Genomic DNA, 19313 nt, shown 5'->3' on the forward strand with positions numbered 1-19313 from the left:
AGTTGCGTTTGGTGATCACAAATGTCATCCAAAATGCAAAAGAAAAGAGCCCCTGAACTAGAGCTGCATGCATACCTTTTGCAACGGAAAGAGATCTCAAAGCCATTGCAACTCTAGTGAAACTGCCCTACACTTCTGCATCTTATTATTCCAGCAACAAAATTTAGAAGCCTTCCCAATTTGATTGTTTCTGTTTACCAACCATCTTGAGTTAATTGTAGATAAACACAACAACCATCTTGGGTTAATTGTAGATAAACACAACACCTTTTCAAAATTGAGATAAACGTACCATCTACATATTTAATTAATAACCATAAAACAATGCACGAGCATGGACTCAGATTATGATTGGTTATTCTAAGTAACCCCTGATCAATTGTTCCACAACATAGTAGTAAGCCACATAATATTCTACTGCTTATTCAGGACATAGACGCATAGGATGTCTCGCAGGACATCAGCCACTAAAACTAAAGCCATGCATGACGACTTGATGGACATGGCAAAAGAAATTCAGAGTGCAAGCTTAACAGTTTCCTGTTAATGGTTCTTAAAAACCCATTTTTAAGAAATTGAAAAAATATTTTTATTTTTTATAAATAATAAAAGGTAAAAAAGAATAGAAATATAATAATCAAATATGTTTTTGCATTGGATCCTATATTTATATTAAAATATAGAAACAAGGAAAAAAAAAAAAAGGCACCAAACGCAATTTCACTCTACCAGGCGTCGACTGGGCTGGGCGGTATAAAATTTAATTGGGCCCAAACTTAACACAGAGTTTCGGATGCTGTGCCCAATCTCCAGCTTCGATATTCGCTCTTTCCTCTTCTCTCAGACACTCTCGCAGCGGTTCATGGCGTTTCCCTTCTCTCCAAGGCTTCTCCTCCGACGCCTATTAACCACAACGCGATCTCGGCCTCCCCCTCTTCTCTTCTCCTCCTTTTCTGCTTCTTGTCCTCGATGCCGCTCTCCGATTCTCGAAGCTTCCGTAGCTTTCGGCCTCGGCGGCCGCGATGGCGGTTGCCTGTCCCTCTCGAGGGCTTCCAGGCTGCTCGGATCGCCATCGGTTTCCAGGGTTTTTTTCTCGATTCGGACTTCTGATATCGATGGACCGCAGGGGCCGGCCGTCGTAGATTACCGGTGCGTGTGGTCTTCTTCTCCCCGTCGATTCGGTTCACTGTGTTAACCGAGTTTTCTAGGGTTTTCTTCCCTTTCGTGGGTGGAACAGGTAACAATTTAGGGTTTGTTTGGGTAATGCTAGGATGTTGCAGTGCAATTTCGTGGACTATCATTCTCTACTGAATTACTTCGCGAGGTTATTCCTCTTCTAATCTGCTCTAAAGGGTAGAGATATTGTGGTTTTTCATGAAATTTTAGTTAATTTTTAAACTCAATAAGCTCTGCTTCGAAGAAGTTTTACTTAATTGGCAAGTTCCTTTTGTTCTTTTGGCTATGAACAATTAAGTGTTTTTGGAAGATTTTTCTTCTCCTGTTTGCCCAAATATTGGTATGTTTATGGGAAATATGGGTCACATCTGCATTTTTTTTGGAACTGTCTTAACCAAGTTGTTATTTGAGATAATTTCGTTTGAGGTTTAAGAAAATTTACACCTTTCAAAAGTTCTTGTCTTCTTTTTTTCCTTTCCCTCAAAAAAGTTCTTCCTTTTTTGAGTAATTCTTATTGCTTCATAGGTCTGTTCTGGCGGAGGATGAGTTTCATAGGTTGGCAGATGCGACAATACATGATTTGCAAGAAAAATTTGAGGTAGTTTTTATCGTTAAGTTATAATGACTAGCATGTCATTTTTCTCCCTCCCTTACTCCCCGCTTTCTCTTTTTTTGGCAATTCTATGGATGGAAATACTCATCTTTGTTACAAGATTAGCTTTGAATTTTCTTATGTATATTAATTTTAAGAAATTAAATGTCCACGTCCACATTTGGCTATTTTCTTGACAGGAGTATGGTGACTCTGTCCAAATAGATGGTTATGATATAGACTATGGGGTGAGATGAGATCAATTTCTCTTACTGGTGCTTATCTAGAAGCTCTTTTATGCTTAATTTTAATTGGTCAGTTGCCATACATATGAGCAGAATCAAGTTTTGACATTGAAGCTCGGGAGTTTGGGCACATATGTCATAAACAAGCAAACACCAAACAGACAAATCTGGTTGTCTTCACCAGTAAGGTATTGTTCTCTATCTAACCTTTGGATGTTACTGTTATCTGTTCCATAATTTGGCATGTAATCACGCGCGTCTTCCAGGAATAAAGTTTTAGAGAAAAGACTAGTATTTTTTTGTATATCAAATTGAGACCTAGGCTTGCTGGTTTTATTTTCATGGTCATAGTGTGCCACTGTTTTGCTCTCTCCACAGTTCCATTGTTCTAAACTGAGCAACATACGCTAAGTGCTTCAGAGGTTTCACAGCTTTTTACAATGTTTGTGAGCTGCCTGTTTGAAGCATTGGCTTCTCAAAACCTCTTTGAATGATGTATGATTGTGATGGATAGCATAGATAACTCTATCAAGTTTGGAATAGGTTTTGGTACTAGTGCCAAAATGGCAATGTCATCAAGCTCTTATTGTCCAATAGATGACATTGAATTGGGGATGATGGCAGTGATGACGATTCATTAACTGATGCTATGAATATATGCTTTTCATAGAAATGGAACTTGTGACTGAATAAGATGCCTTTTGAGCAAATGAATATGGAGAGTGGTATGAGAGCAATGGTCCATGGATAGTTACCATTTAAGTATTCCAAGGAGTTTACTTGTAAAATTTTCCTTGCTAAGGAGAAAAATATAAATGATGTGAATAATGATGAAGGTTCATGGATAGATGTTCTAATATTAAAATATGGTGAATGTGGGGGCTCACGGGGCTATATCAGGAATTAAGGAGACTACATAAGATATGCCCAAAATTGATAGATAAGAATATGTTTTGTTAGAGAGACATCAAAGGTGTGAAAGGAAATAAAGTAACAGTGTGGAAAAAAGACGTAGGTTTGGGGAATCAGTTTGTGGATGGCCTTTGACGAACTGGTGGAGTATCGCCTTTACTCAGAAAATAGAAAAAAATGTTCAGACACCACATCTTTTACAGATAGTCTATTCTTTTAATTCTCCCTTCTTTGGTTGGTGAATTAGGTGGGGATGTGGGCTTCTTTGGTTGGTGAATTGAGTAGGGATGGGGCGACAGAATGGTGGATTTCTCAGCTTATCATTGAGCTAAGTACCCTTTTGAGTGAGGGATTGGTGAACTCCAAGGGCACATGCACTTGGATCCCTTCCCCTCTCTGCCTTCAGTGCACATTTGACAAGTTTTTATGTTGAGCATATTCCAAAATAAGAGGTTTATCCTTGATGAAAAGGTGTGACATTTTGGGGACAATGGGAATGGCAAAATCATCTTTTGTTATATTGCTAATATAACATATTGATACGAGTAAATTATTTAAGTGGTTTGTGAGTGCTTTGCAAGTTGTGATCTGTTGCATGTTTTTGCATGCTCTGTAGTTCTGTTTCAAGTAAAATAGCTTCTCTCGTTCTATTTTCAGTAGCATAATGGCAAAGAATATTCAACTATTGACAATAAACTAGGCTGCTTGACATATAACATCTTCTTACAAGATAGATATGGTTGCTGGTACTCTTTTTAGAAATGTTGTAAAGCAAGCATGTGTAGGAAGCATCTTTCCCTAACCATGTTAGACGTGCTACTTAGGCTTGGAGAGAGAAATGGAAGAATATGAAGAGTAAACACTGTTATGTTTAAAGACTAACTATGTTTGTTGTTTTCTTTGTGTCCTTAAGAAGCTGAGGAGCTTAAGGGTCATAGTTTTGATGCTTATTGAACTGAGTAGACACATCAAGTCTCCCAGTTTAAACCTAGACTTTTGTTGGCTTGTATTAGGCTCTTTTTATATGTATTGCTTGGGATTTCTTTGTACCTTCTTTTATCTGTTATCATGAAATGAGGATGGATGGAAACCAATTGATGGTAATGTGGTCACATGCCTCAAATTCACTTAAACTAGAGCCATTACTTTATTGCATGGTTCTATTTCAAATCTATTCCTGTTTCCTGTTTTATAGAATTAAATTATGATCTTTTTCTTTGTTATTGCAAGGTCTGTTTATGTGTGCATGAGTGTGTAAATGCACATACATGTTAATTCTGCGTGCATCTTATATATTCATTCACATTTGTTTTGTTTAATAATGTAGGGGGGACTTGCTTTGATATTAGGCATTTCATTTTCCTCTATTATGATCCTGCATAGTTATGTGTATGCTGTTGTGGATGATAATCTATCAGCTGCTTCACCAGGTAAATCTCGTCAGATGTTAAAGCCAGCTGAATGTCTGATGGTAATAGGTTCATAGAGGCCACTTAAGTGCTTGTGCAACCTGGATAGATGAACTTTCATATGCTAGTTTTGAAAAGACACATTAGATATTCTAGTGGATGGATAAAATGGAGCATGAACATTCATAAATTATGTAAACTGTACATTCTTTTTTCTCTCTGTTGCTGGATATGCAAGATATGTGTAGGTTACAGGCTTATTTAAGATTTGATATGACATGCTGTTCTCATTTTATGTGTTATCTTGTCATTTTTGTGCATTTTTTGAATTTGTTTGTTGTGCTCCATGATTTTGATGCTATGGCATGTACTTATGTCAGTCAATACTGCTGGTAAGGCCAACATATTAAACAGATTCCATGTGAATCAAAGTGAATGCTAATATGAAACTTACATAAGTACATATACAGACGCATGTAAGTTTTTCCCTCTTGAATTCTGCAATGTTGGGTTTCTCCTTATCTGTCACTATGCTACTTAATCTAAAAGAAGCTTATCGTAGATTTATAGATAACCTAGATGAGAGATATGAAGGTGAAAAATACTGGTGGAAACAAGATTATACTTCAAGGAGGGAAAGGGGGGAGGGGGAGAAAACATAAATTAATAAAAAATCATTATCTAATTTAAAAGCAACCAAAAAATCATCACTATTATCTCTAACATAGATTAGCATGTATATTTGAGGTGAATTTTTCTATATTTAACTTCAAAAATATTTCAATAATTCTTCCACTTTGAAATGTTCTATGAATTATATATTGGTGTCTTTAAAAAGTATTTCACGTTTTATTGATATGAGAATGAGATAAACAATCTAAATTCTCATAAGAACCAAGGCATGTATTAAATGATAGTGCTAGAGTGAAAAATCATGATCCAAGTATTATGGAAACAAACATAGGTTAAATAGTAGGAGATAGAAGGGATAACAATCTAGAATGTAAAAAAGGGGGGTTTTTTAATTCCTTTTTCTTCTCTTCCACCCCTTCCCCCCCCCCCCCCCCCCAAAGATTGCCGGTCCATGAGTCTTAAAAAATATTTGGCAAGAGTGGGGGGAAGATCCTGATAAAGTAATTTTCTCAATTTAGCAGAATTTTTCAATTTTATAAGAAGACCTTGTGAGTTGGCAACATGCTTGATATGGACATGTCAAAAGGGGAAAGAAGAAAATTTAAGAGAATATGATTGGATGGGGTTTTAAATATAAAAAAAAATCCCTGTGTTAAGGGATGAAGGGGAGGCAAGTTTTCAAGTTCTAATGGACTTTCTTCTACCAGAGTGTTTGCTGAGGAGCATTGATGGATTGTTTTGGCTTGTATGGTAGAGAAAGAAAGCAAGAAATAGAAAGTGGAATCATTTTCTACAATGCCATTTCCTGTCTGCAATATGTACTACATATATTTTCACATAATTCTGCAGTATTTTTCAATATGCACAGGAATATTCGGGATTATTTATGGGTTCCTTTCCATCCTGTTCATTCTTATCTTCTGTCAGTTTTTTCATCCATTTCCTTTTCACTAGCCTGATGGTGGTATGCTTTTCATCTTTGTTCCCTGCAGTGGGCCAGCAAGGTTTGATTGGGATGTGGAAGCTAAATCCTGGATGTATAGGCGCACCAAAGCGAATCTCTTGCAACTTCTAGAAGAAGAATTGCAGCAGCTATGTGGTAAGCCCATTAATCTTTCTTGACTAGACAATATATACCCTCAAGACGAGTATAAATTCATGAGACTTCTCTGGCAGTAGACGGCACTTGTAAAACACAAAAATGCCTTAATGTTGAGTTAAATGTTTTCATTTTTTTTTATCATCTATCTATTTCTAGCAACCTTTCAATGAAATATATATTGACATAGTCAGCAGACTGGATTGTTTCCGATTCGCAGCAAACTAGTTGTCAACTAACATACTTGTGGAATATGAAGTCACTGCCCAGCAGTACTTCAAATGAGGATATGGAAAACTAAATCTAATTTTTGTTCACCCAATCCTCAAAGACCCAGCTGGGGATATGGACTAGTCTTTTGTTAATGATTCTTTGACAGCCTGAGAAAATGAAGGATCAGAAATCTGACCAGATTTGCTGGATGACTGTGCGTTGTTTGGTTGGGGTAGGTTTTGAACCAATTATTCCTTGTTCGTTAAATTGGAGCAACATCAAATGGATCCTTACAGGACAGCATCAAATGGATGGAAGGATACTCCATGTTTGATTAATTAATATCAGAAATTCTACTCGCCTCTAGCAGGTGATTTTTGTTTGTTTGGAGAGGAGGGATCCATATGAATTTATTTGAATGGCCATGTACGGGTCATTAGGAAAGATGTATTTTAGTAAGCTACAATTGCTGTCGTAATGGTCGCCAACATACTTGACAGTGCAGAAAATAATCATCCATGCTGCAAGATGGTCTGCATCAGGAATAAAGGCTTGTAATCTAACCAGTTTCGCAGCGGTTGAGGCAGATCATGTGAAGACGGAAAATCCTAATAAAGTCGTTCAAACCATTTGGTAATTTGTTTCGCCCTTATGATTTATGCACAATCCCACAGCCTCCTTTTTTTTCGATAAAAAAAAAGGGGCAAGGAGATTGAAATTTTGCTCTCTTCTGTCTACTAAATCTGCCGTCTCACCAGTCAGTCCAAGTACTTATGCTAATTTCAAGAGCCCTTGTTTAACTCCAACTCTACATTTCATTTGTGGACGAAGCGACAACCAAGTGATTGTATCTACACAAGCAGGAGTATTGTCATCTAAATGAACTTTGATCTATTTTAATGGCCTGATGTCTCAGCTCGAACTTGATTATGGACAGAATACAGCTAAGATACTCGGTTTACTGAGCCGGCTTAATCCTTAGACGATTGAAGCGGTTGCTTAAAACTCCAGCCCAAAAAAGTCCACCGTATGGACGGTTCCAAAGACAAAATAGAAAAGAAAAAGATCTTCTTAGTGAGTTCATCTTAGGCCAGCCTATTGCAGAAAAAAATTAAAAAATAAAATAAAAAAATGAAAAAAAAAATCCTCTTAGTGAGTTGCCTTTAAACCCCCAAATGCATCAAGCCAGTTTGGAATGGTTGGGATAAATTTTCTAAGTCCAAGATAAGCAAACATGAACACAAGATACTTACCCCAACAAGGATCCTACAACGACCCTATAAAGTGCAAGCAGAAAGGACGAAAACGGAGCCCTTTTTTTGGGGTACATAAAACGGAGCCATTTAACAAGACAAGCACTCCCATTCCGTCATTGTTTCTATTTCCAAATGCACACGCAAGCTTTGGATGTACAAATTTACCCCACATACAGGTCTCTCAGTACCACACGCAAGCTTTGGATGTACAAATTTACCCCACATACAAGTCTCTCAGTACCACTAGGAAATGAGAGCTTTTAAGCGACGCAGCGGCTACATAAATATGGTCAGTAGCTGCATTTGGGGCGCGACCCAATTTTGTTTTTCCCGAATTGAAATGTGTCAGAGAGAGAGCTAGCGAGCAGCAGCAGTCCTCGGTGTTTATAGGATCTAGGAAAACCCATCAACAGGACCATCTGCAAGACAAAAAAGAAAAAAAGAAAGAAAGGAACACGCAAATCAACTTCAGATTGGAAAAATGATAAGGAAAAAAAAAGTTCAAGACTTTAGCACTGGTCATAAGTCATTACCAAATCAGGTAGACAGTACAGGATCAGCGAATCCAGTACTACTAGGTTGATCGGGTACAAGTTTAAGCAGTACCCACTACAGATGGTCCACCACACGTTCATTGAGCCCTAATGTTGAGCCATGAGCATTACATGGTGACTAGACCTTGGATGATATAATATAGTTATATTATGTGAAAAGTACTTCAATAATCAAATCTAATATAAACTCATGGTAAGAGATTCCATGTTCCTGCCAAACCCAAATCCCTCACTAAATTAACTTAAATCTTATTTAAGTTTAGTTTCATAGTTAGCCCCAAGATGTCTACCAGCGTGAATGATGTAACCTGTATGTCTACTAGCAATTCTGGACCCTTATATCAAGAAGTCACCACAAAGTAATCTCCGTCGCCTCTGCTGCTTTTTAGTGGGGACATTAGGTTCGGGGTTGTATCTTTCGCATTCAAATGAATGATGGATCTTTTTTTACTATGTCATCCATTGAATCACACCCCAGACAGCCTCGAAGCGCTCCAAACTTTCTCATTCATCAACCTGCACAAATTTCAAAGCAATATTTGTGCAATCTGTCGATCCATTATCATTCTTTCGCACGAAAGATACAAACCCTACCCGGGGAAAATAGGCATATACTTGATGAACCATTAATCAATTAGTCTTATTCTAAACAAAATTTCTAGCAGATAGTTCTTCTCCAAAAGTCTAACTACTATCAAGTTTTACATCAAGATCGGTTATCTCTTTGTAACAAGCCAGGTAAAGACAACCTCACTTCCCCTCTTTAACCTCAAATGAGGGATACTAAGAGCTCGCCCCTTGAACTAGAGTATCTGAAAAGCTTTACCACTAACGGCCCACTTAAATTTTTAGGACGAAGACATTCCACTGACTTCTGATGGCAGTCTAAATTTTGTACAATAATTTGCATGATTATCTTTTGGCCCTTATTGCTTTTTATATGGTTCAGCAATTGATGCTGCTGGCATCCTCTCTATGACGTCCAAGAAGGAAATGGACGAGAGGCCAAACTTGATGTTGTTCTTCCACTTCAGCATCTCAACGAAATGGAAGCTGTATTGAGATCCTTTGCATCTCCGCCCAATAATGACCACAGCAGAAGGCTACAAGAACAAGAACAGTCCTCTATCTACTGCAAACTTTTGCTTTCCATACACGAAATTGATGATCAATTACAAGTGCTCTCTGAGTCCTCACATCGTCACTGTGATTTAAATTTATCATACGAGCACTTGATCGAGTCAACTGGTGCAAACATCCATTATTGCAATGTAAACAACTAAAGCTGATGATTCTGACAAGATGCTTTCCACATTTCGAGGTCTCAGTTTTGATCATATCTAACTAATAACCTCAATACCAGTGCTTCCATAAAATCTTTCTACCTTTTCCTCTCATGGATCCTAAATCAAGCAAAGGACACTTAACAATTCACCATGATAAATTTACCATGTAAATCAGATCTCTCCATTCATAAACGATCAACAACTCTCCGTAGGAGATAGCAGCTATCCAGGAAGCATCTATAGATATACAATAAAACATGTCATCATTGCTAATCAGGATTACTTCATGTGCCCATAGTTTAATGCACCAAGACTCCATTCACCACAGCCACAATCTTACTTTGTTTTTAGTTTTTTTTTTTTTTTGATTCAACACCATAACCACAATCAGGATCAGACTTCTGTGCACAATACAAGTAGTTCAATGCTCCATCACACCATTCAGCACAACCACCCAAAGATATTTATTGATGGACATATAGGTTCATCCCCTCTTGCTTACAGGTTTTTTTATTAAGATCACATGCATCAAACCTGCCACATCCTGGTCCCCAAGACATTGCAGCCAGAGTCAGCTACCCCCACCGACCTCATTCGTCTGTTCTGTTCATTGGGTTGGTCAATTTTTCTGCTGACCAACTTACTCATATTCTAATCCTCTGCTTAAAAAAGTGAAGTTGCTAAATTAATTTCTTATAGGCAACACTTACTCATGAAATACTAAAGTTGTCCTATTTTTCTTTTCTCCTCGTCTCAGCATAAGTTTTTCAAGATATATTTTATATTATTTTTGCATACTATATTTTTTTTTCTCCAAAATTGATCGTGTAAAAGAAATTAGACTTGAGATAAATATGCAAATTGAGTCTAGAAGCACGGAAAAGATGGTTAGACCCCCAACACGCACATACCCAAAAAAAAAAAAAACCCAAGAATGCGCCCTAAAGGAAGGAAAGAAAGAGAATGGTCCTCCCTCTTTACAAACCCTCAAAAGAAGGAAATGTACGGAAGCATGCTAAACTCCTATCAATTAGTCAAACGCCCAATCATTAAAGAAAACAACTGAAAACTATGTTAAAATCCACAAAAGAAACATAACAAACACGGCATCATCAAATAAAATAACTTCCCCATAAACAATTCGCGGTGATATTTTAAATTCAGTACCAAATTCTCTCTCCCTCTTCAGGTGGTCGCTCCCACCACCACCACCACCCCCGAGAGAGGGCACGTTGCGTTCACGCTATGCCCTCGCCCGGCTAAAATGGGCCCGTGAAGCGCAAGTTAGACCAGGCCCCGTACAGAGCAAAAACTGTGCACGTCGTACGATCACCATCCAGTGGTCCACCTCAATGCAGAGGAATAATTGCCGCGGGATGGATCAGGGTCCATCATATCTACCGCTGCTACGTGTACAGCAGCCACCGGAATGAACTGACACCAACTGCAGAGACGAAATTTCCCAAAAAGAGAACAAAAAAAAAAAAAAAAACCCTAGAGGCCAACACGGTAGTTTCGATCTTTCCCTTTTGATTAAGATTTCAACTCCACGAGATAAGGAATAAAATTAATAAAAAGAAATAAAGGTTAATAAGGCAAAGAGGTCTCACTCAGATCGGAGGGCTGGGGGAGTTGGGAGGGAGCGAGATCGACGGCGCGGGGATCTCTACGGTGGCGGATATCCAGGATGGCGGCCGCGGAAGAGTCGGTGGTGGTGGAATTGGGCGTGAGCCGAAGGAGCCGAGCCGCGGAGCCCGGCCTTATTGCGGTCCTTGAAGGGGCCGAGGGAGGAGCCCGCGAAGGAGGTGGCCTCGTCCTCGGCGACAGCTCGAGCCGGCGCCGACGCGAGGTAGCTCGGCTGGGAGGACGAGCAGGGGATGTCGTCGTCCTGCGGAGAGGCCGTTAGGTTCTAGAATTATCTCCTTGAGAAAATTAAGAGATTTGGTAGATCGAAAGGAAATAGAAACGAGATGAACGCTGACAGCTATGGTTGGATATTTTTTTTTTCGAAATAATATAATTTCAGGAAAAACTAAAAAAAAATTCCAGGGGAAAAAACACGATTCAGGCACATTCTTGTGAATTTCTAAAAGATCTATCAAACAAGTTTTGGAACAAGAAACGATTCCAATTACCGTATGTGAAAAAACTTAGAAAAATCTTTAAAAAAAAACAATATTTCTTGTTTTTGTAATCAAATCCTTGTAAAGTCATTCAAGGGAAAAATAAAAGAGAGTAAAAAAACAAGGGGGTAGAGGAGAGCCAAGGTACCCGAGAGGCGAGATCCGCGTTCTCCCGGATCCGCTTCAAGAACCCATTGTACGACTCCTCGCTGCTGGAGGAGGTCGCCACCGGGGGCGGCGTCAACGACAATGGCACCACTTGGTTATCCCCCTCCTCCTCCTCCTCCTCCTCCTCTTCTGCCTCTCCTTCTCCTTCTCCTTCTGCCTCGTCTCCTTCGTCCTCCTCCGCCTCCTCATCTTCTTCCTCGCCGTTCCCATCATCATCCACTACGTCTTCTCGCCGTCGCTTGCCTTGGAGGCAGCAGCGCTCGCAGACGGAGACGGTGGGGCCGAGCCTGGCTCCGGAGGCCCTCCATGGTGTGGGGACCTGGCAACCCCGGCAGAGGAGGCAGCGAGAGTGGCGGGCCACCAGGAAGTTGGCGCCGTGCACCTTGGCGTCGCACTCCCAGCACAGGCTCGCCTGGTCCGACTCGCAGTATATCCGAGCCGCCCTCTCGCACAGCTCGCACCCCTTCATCTCCCTCTCTCCTTCCCTCTCTCTCTCTCTCTCTCTCTTCTCGATGGACTAGTTTTTGATGAAATCTTCCTGATGGGTAGTTGGATTGACAGATCTCTCTGGTGTTTTCTTGTCCTCCAAATTCCTTTTCCTCCACCCGGATTGGTAAAGAATGGTAAAAAACCACGGAAGGGCAGGAGCCCTGCTTGGGCTTATAGCCGCCCCCTCGCTCTCCTCCCCTTTCTTCAAAGGTCCAAACTTGCCCCTGCCACCCTCCGATCAGATTGCTCGCGGTGCGCTCACCTCCATTAACAACTTACATTAGGTGGCAGCATAATGGTATAATAATAATGATGTTATTATAACCCTTATAATTACCGACTAGCATGCATTCAAACAACTTTGAAAGAATATTTTTATGTAATTATATAATCTTCCCGAACTACTATCTCTAGTTTGTAATATTAATGATAGCTAGATTGCCTTTTCCACTGATTAATATTTTTACTATAATAAAATATTGGTGGAAGCAACGTGAGATGTTAAAAATCCTGAGAGATTTTTTTATGCAAAACTGATATTTAACAAAAAATGCACCATGGAAAATTAATTTTCATTACTCCAAAAATAATTTTACTTTTAACTTATAAATGTACAATAGTAAAACAATGACATAAAAATCCTATTATTTACATAATTTATAAAATAAAATTAACATTTTTTAGCATACGTTTCTCATATTTTTATGTACTAAATTATAATATTACATATAAAAAAACTCCGAAAATACCTATAAAATTATCATATTTATAACGTTAATCAACGGCTATGATCATACATGCAATGCATATATAAAGAAATCAGTCACAAATAATAAAAAAAGTATATTTGTAATTTCCAAAATATATGAAGGTATGAACAAAATAATAAAAAATTTACTGTGCAGAAAATTTGGAGCGTAAGATGCATGTGATGTTCGAACCTTAAAACCTTTTTCATTGTACATGGAGGTTATATGAAAAAGACGCATTAACAAGATTATGAAAGGGATAATGTTCCCGGAGGTGATAGTTACCCGAACCAATGGTGAATAAAGCGTGAGCTTGCGTGGAGGACTAATTTGGTCATGAGGCGCTCTCATGTAAAGAAAAAAAAGAGCTTCTCTGGGCCTCGGCTTTTGTGACCCTCGCCGGAGCCAACGGCTCCCCCCTCATTATACTGCCACGCGTCGTCTTCTCACGCCATCCCCCCACCCGCCTTCCGCGGTCACGCTCGCCTCATTTCCCGCGGGATATTTTCGTCCCCCGCGACTGCGCTGACGTGGCGCGCCGAGATTCTCTCGGTCCGATGTGGCAGCATCTCCACCACGCGCGAGGGGCCTCGACAAGTGAGCCGCATCTGAGCCAGGCGCTCCCGTGGGCCCCAAACGTCGGCGATCTCGCCGGGTGAAATATTTCTATTTCTATAAAATAATTTAAATATTCCCCTGAGTTAGTATTTAAATAATTTTTTGAGAAAAATAAGGAGAAATGTAGAGCGGGGGAGCGCATGCCTCGTGGCGCGGCCACGGCCACGAGCTCCATCCGGTGCGGGGCGGTGATCCGATCCGCGGCCCCACAGACGTGTACTGCCCACGTGAAGCCCCAACGTGGAAGCCAGAGGGGGCCTGCGGCCTTTCCACCTGGGTCGGGGTTTTCTTCCCGTGGATCCACTGACCTCCCGGTATCTGGAAGAAAAATTCGAGGGGGACGCTCCCCACTCCATCCTACGACGGTCTCATCCCATCCAGGCCTCCGGGTAAAACCAAGTGGCACCTGCAGAACTGTAACTTCACATATAAAATATATAAATAAATTTATTTTATTTTATTAGCTTAAATTTATGGAATAACTGATGATTTTAATATGGTATCAAAGATCTATCCTATCCTATTAGTTTAAGCTTATGAGATAAGCGGTGATTTTAACTGACCAAAAGAGAGTTAATGTCCTATGGAACCGAGTTATTGTATTATCAACTTGGCATCGCCCAAGCTGAAATTTGGAGCACACTTTCTCGGAACTTTCGAGTGTGAGGCCTTTTAACTTGGCCGAAGATGAGCCAATTAGAGTTGGGGTAATCGTCCCAAAATCAAAAATGATGTAGATGGAAGTGATGAGATAACCGTGTTTGGTTGCACCACGGTGATCCTACGTGGCGGTGATCCTAAATCACCTTCACTTTTCAAATCACCGCCCAATCCGATGATGGGATATCCGTCCTTGAGATCGAAAATTTCAGATCACCATAGGGCAGTGATTTTGGGTTGAAAGTTAAAAACAAAAATACTCCTCAATTTAGCAGAAAAATTGATATATCAATATGCCATCAATATATTATGTCAATATTATATATATATAATATTATGTTGATATTATATATTATATTATAATATATTACTAGACATATTATTATCATATTATTATTGAAGGATAATTTTAAATTATAGTAGAAATATATTATTATATTTTATAATTAGATAGTAAAAATATTTAATATATTACTTCTATTTACTTTATTTTTCTAATCAAAATAATTATTAGTATTAAAAAATCTATTATAAGTATAAATAAAAATATTAATTCTATAATGAAAACTAACATATTTTTACAAGATTAATAATTTATAGGAGTAATAAATATATTTTTATAGAATATATTAATAATTAATATATTGATAAATATATTAATATTTTATTATAATATATTTTATATGATTAATAAATATATGATAAGGGCTACTAAAAGTAGAATATGTGATAAAATTATGGAGCTATTATAGGAATTAGTATATTGACTTACATTTTCGATTCATGAGAATTAAAAATATATAAAAAATTTATTTAAAATATATCAAGAATATTTGTAGTTTAAAGTGTCCATCGAAATCATTAAATCATTTGTTTATCAGATGTCCTTTCGCAAAAAGAATTTGGACCGCCATCATCAAGTTTCAATTGCTTTTGAGACATAGGCCGGTTGGGTGGAGAAGCAGAAGTCATCACAAACTGGCTAAGAGGGCAGGCGATCAGCTGTTTTCCGCCATATGTTGGAAAATTCGGCACGAGCGAAATGCTCGACTGATCCTTCAAAGAAAGTGCTCTATTTATGTGATACTTCAGAAGATCTTCCAATCTTTCCATTGCTGGGCGCACGTCTGTTCCAAAAAAAATGAGGTCAATCATCATCACCTATGGAGCATATTTGAACTATTGGTGCATCCTGCTTCCCATGGATCCTTCGCTGTTTCTTCTTTCCCTTCTCTCATCTTATCTCACATTTTCTTATTGTTCTATGTACAGTTTGTAATTATTTCTAATATTAAATATATAGGGGGAAGCATCTTGCTACCTCCTATTTCAATCCAAAAAAAAAAAAACTTTTACATTCAGCTTGGCTTCTTTCGTGAACAAGACCTTTATTATAGATATGTAAATACATACATATATATACATGCATGCATGTATATATACACACACACATACGTACGTACATACATACATACATACATACATGCATACATGCATATATACATACATATAAACGGAAAAAAAAGAAAATTACTTCTTAATTATTTTAGAGAGTCATGTAAAAGAGGAACAAAAAATATTTTGTTCTAAAGTTGTGTAAAAAAAAGAAAAAATTTGCTTAGGAGTCTGGGACAAAAGAAAAATATTCCATTTGTCATATTCTTTTCAAATGCGCAAAAAAACAAACTAAATTCAAATTTTAGTGAGACTCTTTAGAATAATTTTAGGAAGTTGTGTAAAAAATAAATTTGCCCGAAAGTTGAGTCGAACTCTTCTCAATTATTTTAGCAAGTCATGTAAAAATAATAATAAAAAAATGCTCATGTTTTCTAGCGCGTACAAAAAAATTCACTTTTTAATTATTTTAGAAAGTTATGTAAAAAAAATTGAAATAGATTTAAATTTTAATGGGACTCTCTATAATAATTTTAGGAAGTCGTGTCAAAAAAACTGATATTTTCTCATGCACAAAAAAATCAAATTAGTTTTTTGTAGTTACTGAGTCTGAAGCGTCACAGCCACCAACAACCCCGTCAATTCTTGTCAAATAAGACCACCTTCAATAACATAATCCACCAAAACGTTACTTCACATTAAATGACAAGGATGGAAGTTTAGATTCATGGATGCCATGCCAAACAACTCGACATGCAAGTCAATTCCTTTAAATGATGCTTGCTGGCTAGATTCAAAGGTTTAACCCATTTCTAGAAGCTTTATGAGACATCAGTCAAAATTGGAGACTCATATTCTCCCCAACTAGTTCCATCCGCTTTTGATATCCTCCCTTATTGAACACCTTCAAAAATTGTTAATTTTTTCTTGGCAAACAGAAAAATCATTAAGATTGTAATAATGAGTAACTAATTTTAATTTTAGATTTCTAAACAAAGTAATAATTAGTATAATATATACCACTTTACTTGTTTGCATCCAAGTTAGCGAAGGAAATCCATAATCCACTGTGGAGCAATAGCAGCCACCAGTCCACGGAGTGCGACCAATATGAAGCCTTGGGACATACGATACGCCGACACGTGCCAAACAAAACAGGGGACCGTTGGATTGGGACAAACGCGTTGCAAGAAAACGATGTGTGCCGCGTACTGAGGATGTGTGGCTGTGGAGGGACGGTAGGTGAAGCGAGAACATGTACGTACAAAGTTGAAGGTGCAACTACCCCCTCAAAACTCCTCCATCCTCCCCCTAAAAAAATAATAGAGAAAAATAATATACTTAGCCTCTACAAATTTGTAATTATAGATGGTTGCATAAGGGTCTGGGTGCAAGTTTGTCATGTAGTGTCCAGTTGTTGGGACATCAACTAGTATTGTTCGTTCCTCAAACAATATCTAAGCTTGGTTAGTGTGGAATGTAACATGAGCTTTAGAAAGATAGGAGGTCACTAATGTGGAAGTGGACAAGCTCCTCAACATAGATTTTATTTGCGAGGTTGATTATTTTGATTGGTTGGCTAATATTGTTATGATCAAGAAGGCCAACGAAAAGTGGCAGGTGTGTATCTACTTTACCAATCTCAATAAAATTTTAGCTTTTTGTTGCCGAGAATCGACCAGCTGGCCGATACATTTGGTGGGCCATTGTTGTAGCGTGGTTAGTGTAGAATGTAGTATGTCTACCATATGCTCTTCCATCATATCCTTTAGCGCAATAGTTTAATTTTTTTTCTTTCTTTTTCCTTGGGAGCAATGCCAATGAAACAGGGAACATTGTGAAAGCAGCGGGTCAGAATCAATTATTCTATTCTAGTTGTAAGGGTTTACAACTGTTATACGGTAGAAGAGGCGATCCTTTGAATGTGTGAAAAAGGAAAAACATTCAGATAGTATGGTCAATGAAGTGGCAAACAATAATAAGAATAAAAAATTGCTGGCTTTGAGGCATGCAAGATGTTTTTTTTTTTTTAATGGCATCATAATGCCATGCATGCAAGAAATATCTTTCAATGTAAACTTTTAATTAGTGTAATTCTTTCAAATCCCTATTGAAGTCTTTTGTGGCCTCGGTTTTAAGTAAGACACTCCTTGTAATAGAACTGAAAACAACACAAATATAACACTCTTCAGTTTTTATGAGAAGGTAATATAAATTTGTTTCTTGCTCTGCAGTATTAATGGTTTGTCCTGGATTCATGAACGATCTCGAGAGTCAAACCATTAGACTTTCATGAGAAACCACACCACTTCTACATTTATATAGGCGAAGTTCTAAATGTAACCCCATTATTAAGTTTTTGAATTTCATTAAGAGAATTATTCAACCTTATTTTTATAAGAGTTAGCAATGATTAATTCTTGAGAGGGATTGTATGAACTATCATTTCTACACCAGTCACTTATGAGTAATTTGATCTTCACCGTTAAATCCTCAACCAATAATTTTCCAAGCATGGATTGGGTCTTCATTAATGGTGACTATATAGTAAATGATTATAGTCCTTTCTCACTTGATGTTTTTTTTACCAACTCTCTTGAGAGTCGTTGGTGAAAGGATCTGCCAAACTTTTACTTGATCTTACATATATAAAGTAACAACTCTATCTTCAATTTATTGTCTTACATAAAAGAATGTTTTAAACTTTTACGTTTAGACTTATCATTATATGTTTTACCATAAGCTCTTCATAATGTAGCTGCATCATCTCAATGAATAGATATAGATGTCATAAGTTGAGGCTATAATATTATATCTAATAATAAATCTCTCAAAAATTCTGTCTCTCTATTAGCAGCAACCAAAGTAAGGACCCCATTGTAGAATGTGCTATATAGAACTATTTTTTAGATGACCAAGATTTGCTCCACTTCCAAGGATAAAAATCCATACACGTATGGAACTATTATCCTCTGCACTCATAATCCTACTGGTATCAATGTATCCTTCTAATACATCCGGAAAAACTCATTATAAATTAATCCAAGTTCAATAATCCTTTTAAGATATATAAGAAATCTAATAATAGGATTTCTATGATCATCATTGGAATTACTAGCATATCTACTTATTACGTAAATTGTAAAAGCAATATTTGGTCTAATACAATTCACAATATACATTAAGCTATCAATAATACCAAAATACTCTATTAATTAAGCAATAGTTCTTCTAGAATTTTTAGCTAATTTATTACTTGATTCTAAGGAGTATTAATTTCTTAAAAAAAAAGATGCTTCAATTTTGAAATCATTTTCTCAATATGGTGTGACTGACTTAATATACATCCACCGCTATGTTTCATAACTTTAGCAGTGATTTTCTATCTACTACTCCCAAATATTTTATTTTAAATAATACCAATCATTTTAGTTACCAAAATTAACATATCATTAACATATAAGTAAATGATAACAACAGAATTACGAGTAATCTTAGAATAAATGCATTTATTAACATCATTATACCTGAAACCATTGGAAAGTACGATAAAGTCAAATCTTTTGTGACATTGTTTTGTTACCTGCTCAAGGCCATACGATGAATAGTCAAATTAGATACCTTTTCCTCATTATCAGGTAAAAAGATCCTCGGTTGTTTTCGTATACACCTTTTTATTGAGATGACCATTTAAGATTGCAGTTTTGAAATATATTTGATGGGTGTAAGATGATAA

The 19313-nt window shown here is 37.5% G+C and overlaps 2 protein-coding genes across 5 annotated transcripts; one reads left to right on the plus strand and one right to left on the minus strand.

The window, feature by feature from the left end:
- The first annotated feature begins 773 nt into the window (after positions 1-773).
- Positions 774-6276, plus strand: LOC103723975 (frataxin, mitochondrial-like). Of its 2 annotated transcripts, XM_026800304.2 has the most exons (6): positions 774-1149; positions 1271-1324; positions 1702-1774; positions 1969-2016; positions 2107-2201; positions 5960-6276. In XM_026800304.2, the coding sequence occupies exons 1-6, from the start codon at positions 794-796 to the stop codon at positions 6087-6089; spliced, it is 756 nt and encodes a 251-aa protein (XP_026656105.1). In that variant the 5' UTR covers positions 774-793; the 3' UTR covers positions 6090-6276. The 2 variants fall into 2 exon arrangements, with proteins under 2 accessions (XP_026656105.1, XP_008813301.2); XM_008815079.4 differs by lacking the exon at positions 1271-1324 and having other exon boundaries at positions 778-1149.
- A 1301-nt stretch (positions 6277-7577) lies between these two features.
- Positions 7578-12334, minus strand: LOC103723974 (B-box zinc finger protein 19-like). 3 transcript variants are annotated; one of them, XM_039131803.1, is made up of 3 exons: positions 11647-12333; positions 10986-11263; positions 7578-7954 (listed from the first exon to the last, which is right to left on the minus strand). In XM_039131803.1, exons 1-2 carry the CDS (start codon positions 12133-12135, stop codon positions 11042-11044), a joined length of 711 nt encoding a protein of 236 aa, XP_038987731.1. In that variant the 5' UTR covers positions 12136-12333; the 3' UTR covers positions 7578-7954; positions 10986-11041. The 3 variants fall into 3 exon arrangements, with proteins under 3 accessions (XP_038987731.1, XP_038987730.1, XP_038987732.1); XM_039131802.1 differs by having other exon boundaries at positions 7605-7954; positions 8069-11263; positions 11647-12334; XM_039131804.1 differs by lacking the exon at positions 7578-7954 and adding an exon at positions 9245-10819 and having other exon boundaries at positions 11647-12334.
- Positions 12335-19313: the final 6979 nt, after the last annotated feature.

The sequence above is a fragment of the Phoenix dactylifera genome, chromosome 11, assembly GCF_009389715.1.
Source record: "Phoenix dactylifera cultivar Barhee BC4 chromosome 11, palm_55x_up_171113_PBpolish2nd_filt_p, whole genome shotgun sequence".
NCBI classification, from domain to species: Eukaryota; Viridiplantae; Streptophyta; class Magnoliopsida; order Arecales; family Arecaceae; genus Phoenix; species Phoenix dactylifera.